The following is a 7,832-nucleotide window of genomic DNA, read 5'->3' as shown; positions in this document are numbered from 1 at the left end:
AGTGCTGTTTGGAAGAATTCATGATTTGATGGGATTCCTGACGTAAGTAGTTTTAGGGAGTTAATTTGAATTACTTTGGAAAGTTATGGGTAGTTGACAGAAAGTCTAATGTTAGAATCAAGAATAGAATGTCCCCATTTCCTTAAGGAATGGGAAGAGCTGCATAGGTTAGAGAGACTACAGGGGTCTTTCATGTGTTATGACCACTTAATTGCAGGAGAAAGAAAAACAGGCTTAGGGTTGGTAGGGCTGGGGATTTAGCTCAGTGGTAGAGCGCTTGCCTAGCAAGCGCAAGGCCCTGAGTCCGGTCCCCAGCTCCGAAAAAAAAAAAAAAAAAAAAAAAAAAAAGAAAGAAAAGAAAAAGAAAAAAAAAAGAAAAAGAAAAACAACCATCTGTAATGAGATCTGATGCCCTCTTCTGGTGTGTCTGAAGACAGCGACAGTGTACTTTTTTTTTTTTTAATAAAAAAAATTGTATTTACTTAGAAGCATTCAGAATGTCAACAAAACAGCCGCCATTTTTTTTGCAATTACAGAGTGGTATTCAGTTAACAGAACAACAATTACCTTCGTATAAGCTGCATCAGAGACAACTGAAGATGGAAAAAAAAAAAACCAAAAGGAAAAAAAAACAAAAACAAAAAAAAAGAAACCAAAAACCAAACTACTGTCCCCATATATAACTAATTTGTGCTGTGCACCAACAAGAACCTGCTTTAATTTCCATGCCAATTTACAACCCCCAGACTGTACCAGGCAAGGTTAGTGGCTATTGAAAATACCACCAGGACAGGGCTAGCTAAAGACACACTCGGTAGTGTGTTAACTATACAAAAAAAGACACTGTACAGTTTAAAAACAAATCTTACACAGCCTTACATTTCAATTTTTTTCTTTAAAAGGAGTGAGTTGTGTACAGGGGGGTTAAATGCTTTATAGACAAGAAAAAAAACTGCGCTAGAACCAACTTATTCATCATCATCTTCTTCTTCTTCATCTTCGTCTTCCTTTTCTTCCTCCTCTTCCTCATCCTCTTCATCCTCCTCGTCGTCTTCCTCTTCCTTCTTTTTCTTGCTCTTCTCAGCCTTGACCACCCCCTTTTTCGCTGCATCAGGTTTTCCTTTAGCTCTGTAGGCAGCAATATCCTTCTCATACTTCTCCTTCAGCTTGGCGGCCATCTTCCCATAGGGCTGCTTGTCATCCGCGGCAGTGTTGGTCCACATCTCTCCTAGTTTCTTCGCAACATCACCAATGGATAAGCCAGGATGCTCGCCTTTGATTTTTGGGCGGTACTCAGAACAGAACAAGAAGAAGGCCGAAGGAGGCCTCTTGGGGGCATTGGGGTCCTTGAACTTCTTTTTGGTCTCCCCTTTGTGGGGGATGTAGGTTTTCATTTCTCTTTCATAACGAGCCTTGTCAGCCTTTGCCATATCTTCACATTTCCCCTTTTCTTTAGCAGACATGGTCTTCCACCTCTCTGAGCACTTCTTGGAGAACTCTGAGAAGTTGACAGAAGCATCCGGGTGCTTCTTCTTGTGCTCCTCCCGGCAGGTTTGCACAAAGAATGCATATGAGGACATTTTGCCTCTCGGCTTCTTAGGATCTCCTTTGCCCATGTTTAGTTGATTTTCCTTCGCGAGGCACAGAGTCGCCCAGTGCCCGTCCGGCTCTCGCTTGCCCCGGCGCTGTCTCTATGGAGCTCAATGTACTGCAATGGCTCGACAGTGTACTTATATATAATAAATAAATATTATTTTAAAAAAAAGTCATTCTAGGTTGGATTGGAGTTCCTTGATCTTCTTCTTTTTTTTTTTTAATCTTTTTTTTTTTTTAAGACTTTATTACAGATGGTTGTGAGCCACCATGTGGTTGCTGGGATTTGAACTCAGGACCTCTGGAAGAGCAGTCAGTGCTCTTAACCACTGAGCCATCTCTCCAGCCCTTTTCTTTTTTTAAATCTTTTTTTTTTTTTTTGTTCCTTGATCTTCTGATCTAGGCATGTGGTCATAGGTTTCAGTGTGCACCATGGAAAGGAAGGTCACCACAATTTCGTAGTGAATGTATGAACACAGAACGGATAATTAGCCAGTTTTACTGATGAAGACTTCAAAAATGAGACAAACATGAAATACAAATAAAACAGACCTAGATGATCTGTTTCATGGTAAATACAAATTGCTAGCTATGAAAAAACTTGCTTTCCTAGAGTGGCTCGCTTAAACTTTGTTAATCTGCGACAGAAGAATTACTGCTTTGGGATTACAGCAAACTTGTGGAGAGAAAGATAGATGGGAAATGTTTAGTTCATTATCAGTTTTGAAAGAAAAATACAGTCAATAACCCTTTTGTGGGGGTTGGGTACTTAGCTCAGTGGTAGAGCACTTGCCTAGTAAGCGCAAGGCCCTGGGTTCAGTCCCCAGCTCAAAAAAAAAAAAAAAATCCTTTTGTGATTTCCTTTCTGTAATGATTTTAATCTGTTTCTGAAGAATATGTTTTTGTGGTGATTATTTTTAGAGAATATATAACTTGTGGCTATGAAGTAATTTTATTCTTTTTTTTTCTTTTCTTTTTTTTTTTCGGAGCTGGGGACCGAACCCAGGGCCTTGTGCTTGCTAGGCTCTACCACTGAGCTAAATCCCCAACCCCAGTAATTTTATTCTTACATAAAAACTTTGTCTTAGTGGGTATAAAAGGGATAAGGGAGAAAACGAAGTTGTTGGAGCTTTGCTCCATTCATCCAATACGTTTGTCTGTCTGTGCATATGTACGTATGTCTATATTTATGTATGTATATGTATGTATGTGTGAAGGTTTTGAACCTTGTTGGAACTTGCTTCATCTACCAGGTGGGGCGTGTGTGTGTGTGTGTGTGTGTGTGTGTGTGTGTGTGTGTGTGTATCTCCTTTACGCTGGACCTAGAGAATTAAGTTTTGCTTCCTCAGAATAAGTCTGCTGAGTGACTAATGGCTGACTGCACACTCTGCCCTCCTGTGGTATTAAAGCTGGCCATTGAATTTAAATTATGTAGCCTTGATAAGGAATAACTATTAACTGAATATGCAGGAAGTGTAGAGCAAGCAGCTTCCAAAACTGTAGAAATCATCCAGACAGCTGGCTTCCTGGACAGCTACCCAAAATTTGTCTAGAACTTCAGACTGCCCTGTTGTGGTTTGCCCTGGAGTTATCTGTATTTCAATGCTAATCCCGCTGCCCCAAGGACAGCTGCCTAGTCAGGTACTCAGGAATCAGGTGACTTCACCAGAACCTTCTCCCCATTGAATTTGTAAAGTACAGGTGAGGGGCAGGTACAGGATAGAAGGACACCTGTCATTGGAGGAGGAGGAAGGATGGGCGGGAGAGAAGTTTGAAGGAAGAGGAGGAGACCAGAACAAAAAGGAGGAGACAGGACGGAGGAGAGGGTGAGAAGCCATGGCAGGTGATGTTAAGATTCTGCTCTGTGTATTTACAGGTTGTTATCAATGTTCCTAAGGGATGGATGGTACCGGGCTTTGTATGTTTAAGTGGGCAATTATATCTTATCAATTGGATCTAAGATTATTGTGTTGTGTGTTCTTTTACGTGACGGTTTGAGTGTAGGAAAAGGAGCGCGGGGCTGTTCTGGGCTGCCACGTAATTGGGATGTGTTTCCGCCAATATATCTAGCAGATTTCTTGGGGCACTGCGGCGTGACCAAGCGGGGTAAAAGACAACAATTACTTTTTTAATTTTTATATTTTTACAACAACACTGCCCATCTTAAGCCTTCTGGCCCAGGATATGACAGACTTTTTTTTTTGAAGCAGGAATTATGGAGGGCTTGCCTATCTTGTCCTATCAAAGCTTGGCAGTCAACTCCTCTGAGTCTAGTTTGTCCTGTTGGTCAGCATTTTGTCTCCAGTTGAAGTATAAACAACCTTCTTGCCCAGTAGTGAGCTTGCCACTTTTGAGGCAAACTCTATATGGAGGCTCTTCAATGTTCACCATCTTCTTCGAATTAGAATGGGGGTGCTGCCAGGAGCAGACAGGTCTCACTGCCAGAAAAGCCATTTTTATATATAAAACATCATTAAACACTGTAGAGCCATGAGGTGTTTGAAGACCAACTATCTATCTATGGCATATCTAAAAATGTGAGCATGGCCTGTATCACCTCCTTAGGTAACTTCATCTTTCTGTAATTAACAGGACTGGTATCTAACACGACCATGAATTTCACTGACGATTTACTTGCGTTTCTTAATTATCCTAGACAGTCTGTAATGGCAGCTTCCAACAGATAGAACTTCATGTTGTATTTTTCAATGAATTGCATTGCTTCAATATTTCAAGAGTTGAAACACACATACATAGTATGTTTTAAACAATTATAACCTTAATTTTCTGTCAGTATACAAAGATCTATACCAGTGTAAAATTGTTGGCAAGAAGCAGCCCTATAGATTAAGAGCAGACCCAATAATCTACCCTTATTTCTATTACATGATTCCTATATCCTCCCCCTTTTCCTTTTCAACCAGTCTTCTCATAACATTAGATACGAAAGAAAGAAGGATGGAGAAGAGAAAAAGAGTTAGATTCCTTAATATAATCTTCTAGACCTGGTTTCCTCCCTGATCAAGACCATAAACAACTTGTAACAAATCCCCCTTTAACAATGATCATCACTCAATGAATGACCAAGAGCCATTAAACCCATGTTTTAGGAAATGGGGTGCTGTTCTCTTAATACTGCTTCCTGGTGTCTGGGGCATCTTTTTACTTTTTTTTTTTTTGGGGTGCTCAAAACAATTGAGATATTGGCCGATCTTTAAAAATCTATCTGTAACATTTGCTGTCTGGTCTGTATGTGTTGTGAAATGCAGGCTCAAACAAGGTCCTGAGCCAGTGATACCATGGTAAAGCTAACAGAAACTATGGCTCTGGAATCATGTCTACGAGAATATCGGGATAATGATAAAATGTGGGCATCTTTGTTCAAAGAAGAAAGTCCAAGTGGGCTTAAATGTGGGTTTGACTACTGGGCTTCAGTACATGATCCATGGAAAACTCAAGAAAAAAAAAATCATGACTATTCTATGGTTACACCATTTACTAATTATAGGCATATTTAACCCAAGAGCAATTGCTTTCTCATGGATATAAGCCTGAAATATTTTCAACCAAGCCTAATAATAGATGGTTCACTCCAGGATGGGGGGAACCTATTTATGTTAGTCACTCTCCCTCAGGTAAAGTTTCTAATGTTTTTCCAGGATTATTTAGACTTTTTGCTGGAACTAGTGTGGCTTATTATAAAAATCCTCAAGAATCTAAGAGCATTCTTTTTTTTTTTTTTTTTTTTTTTTTTTTGGTTCTTTTTTTCGGAGCTGGGGACCGAACCCAGGGCCTTGCGCTTCCTAGGCAAGCGCTCTACCATCTAAGAGCATTCCTTTGGCAATTAGATCTTGCCTAGGCTCTCTCCTTCTGGCATACTCGCTGGACGGTCTTCAGATTTAGTTCTTTTTTTTTTTTTTTTTTTTTTTTTTTTTCGGAGCTGGGGACCGAACCCAGGGCCTTGCGCTTCCTAGGTAAGCACTCTACCACTGAGCTAAATCCCCAGCCCCTGGTCTTCAGATTTAAAAATCATTAAACTAGAACAATCTTATCAGGCTAGCTGTTCCAGATGTATTTCAACTAATTGTGTAGATCCTAGTTTAACTAAATCCTATTCAGTTATTCTGATATTACAAAGACCTTCCTTTGTCATGCTTCCTGTAGACTTAAAAGACGATGTTCGGTTTGATAATGAAGCCTTACAAATGCTTAAAGGGGATAATGCACCGATCAGACCAAAGCGTTTGGTTGTGGCTTTAATTTTAGGTATTAGTGCTTTCCTAGCCATCCTTACCTCACTCACGGCCTCAACAGTCGCTCGAGTCTCAGAGATGAAGACTGCACATTTCATTAATGATGTAAATAAAAATGTCTCTAGCACGTGCAAGGCAACAAATTGTAGATAAAAATCTTAAAAGTAAAGCATGATGCTTCAGAGGACGCAGTGTTACAATTAGGACAAGAGGTGGAAAATATTAAAGTTCAGCTTTCTACCAGGTGCCATGACAGCTTTCCATACATGTGCGTAACGCCATTATCTTACCATGGGAATCATAATTGCAATCTTACTAAAAATCACTTGTTGGGGATTTGGGAAGACAATGATTTTACTCACGATATGGCTCAATTACAAGCTCAGATCTCTGCTCTGAGCAAAGCGCATGATCAATTCACTGGTTTAGGGGATTTGGCTCAGACTATTAGCTCTGGTTTACGGTCATCAAGCCCTGTAAGTTGGCTACAGAGGATTATTGATGTCGCCGTGGCTACAGGAATAATTCTCCTTCTTATTTTTCCAGTCATCTTCCAACTAGTCTTTTCCTCTATCTCTACTGCCAAAAGAGATATTATGAGCTTCAATTAAAAAATTAAAAAGGGAGATACGCGACACCGACCCCAGTAGATTCTGCATGACAAGTTCCACAGACTGAGGTGAAAACTTCAAAGGAAGGAGGCCTCCTGGAACCGGTTATGGAACTCTTGGCTCTAGAAAAACATTGAGCCGTGGTTCTCATGGCAATTCGTCTGTTCTATCTTTTTCTATTTCTCTTTCTTATTCGCGAGATGTTCCTGATAGCCTAGACTGGGATTTTATGACCTTATCTCCAGGGAAGTAGGTGTTTTACTTCACAAATAATTTTTTAAAAATCACATAATAGTGGTAAGACAGAAAAAAAATCTTTTCCAACAATAAATGATCTTGTATGGCTATTTGTGTGTTGTTGGAGGTGGGCTTTGGCATATCAGTAAAGAAAGCATCACTTTAAGAGAAGGATTAAAAATAGTTTTTTGTTTTTTTGTTTTTTTTTTTTTTGGTTCTTTTTTTCGGAGCTGAGGACTGAACCCAGGGCCTTGCGCTTCCTAGGCAAGCGCTCTACCACTGAGCTAAATCCCCAACCCCTAAAAATAGTTTTAAATTATACTTTGAAGATTTATAAATGCAGGAACTAGATGTTAGATAATGCTTGCACATAAAAATTTATTAACTTGTTTAGGAATTACACATTACTAATTAAGTGCCCGTAAAGATCTTATGGACCTACTCTTGGAAGTATGCCATCCATGTCAAATGATTTTTGTGCTTTTTTAAATATCTTTTTTTTTTTTGTTTCTTTTTTTCCGGAGCTGGGGACCGAACCCAGGTTAAATATCTTTTTTTAAAAAGATTTATTCATTTATTATATATAAGTACACTGTAGCTGTCTTCAGATACACCAGCAGAGGGCATCGGATCCCATTACAGATGGTTGTGAGCCACCATGTGGTTGCTGGGAATTGAACTCAGGACCTCTGGAAGAGCAGTCAGTGTTCCTAACCGCTGAGCCATCTCTCCAGCCCATTTTGTGCTTTTTTATAACAAGTGATAATGGTGTTACTTGTTCCATCCGCGACTGCTTCATTGGACATTCTTTTCAGAAGTTGTAATACTTGAATAATTTTGTATTTTCTTGTACCAAATGATTATGATAATTGTTCTATTTGACTGCTTCACTGAACACACTTTTTAGAGCTGTAATAACTGTTTCTCTATGCATAAAAACCCTTGCTTGAGAGCTGCAAAATACACTGAGATTCAAACTGCTTCTGTGTTTGTTTCTGAATGTCACCGCCAAATCCTTACCCACCTAGTCTTCAAGGATCCTTGTTCCAAGGAGTTTGTGACTCTGCCAGTGAAACCCATCCACTTGCCAAGTGTCATTTCTGTGGGTACGTTTGTGGTTACTTCCTACAGGCAATCG

At 39.7% G+C, this 7,832-nt stretch overlaps 1 protein-coding gene across 1 annotated transcript; it reads right to left on the bottom strand.

Annotated features, from left to right (window-relative positions):
* Window positions 1-447: 447 nt before the first annotated feature.
* Hmgb1l1 (high mobility group box 1 like 1) lies at window positions 448-1,918 on the bottom strand. Its single transcript, XM_039093444.2, has one exon. The coding sequence runs from the start codon at window positions 1,614-1,616 to the stop codon at window positions 969-971; it is 648 nt and encodes a 215-aa protein (XP_038949372.1). The 5' UTR covers window positions 1,617-1,918; the 3' UTR covers window positions 448-968.
* Window positions 1,919-7,832: the final 5,914 nt, after the last annotated feature.

This window comes from Rattus norvegicus, chromosome 1, assembly GCF_036323735.1.
Source record: "Rattus norvegicus strain BN/NHsdMcwi chromosome 1, GRCr8, whole genome shotgun sequence".
In the NCBI taxonomy this organism is placed as follows: domain Eukaryota; kingdom Metazoa; phylum Chordata; class Mammalia; order Rodentia; family Muridae; genus Rattus; species Rattus norvegicus.
Note: the sequence above shows the minus strand (reverse complement) of the source record. Positions and strands in the feature narration are given on the sequence as shown.

What these genes read in the sequence shown, in the direction of transcription:
- Hmgb1l1 (XM_039093444.2), bottom strand. Translation starts at nt 1,616, where the DNA reads ATGGGCAAAGGAGATCCTAAGAAGCCGAGAGGCAAAATGTCCTCATAT.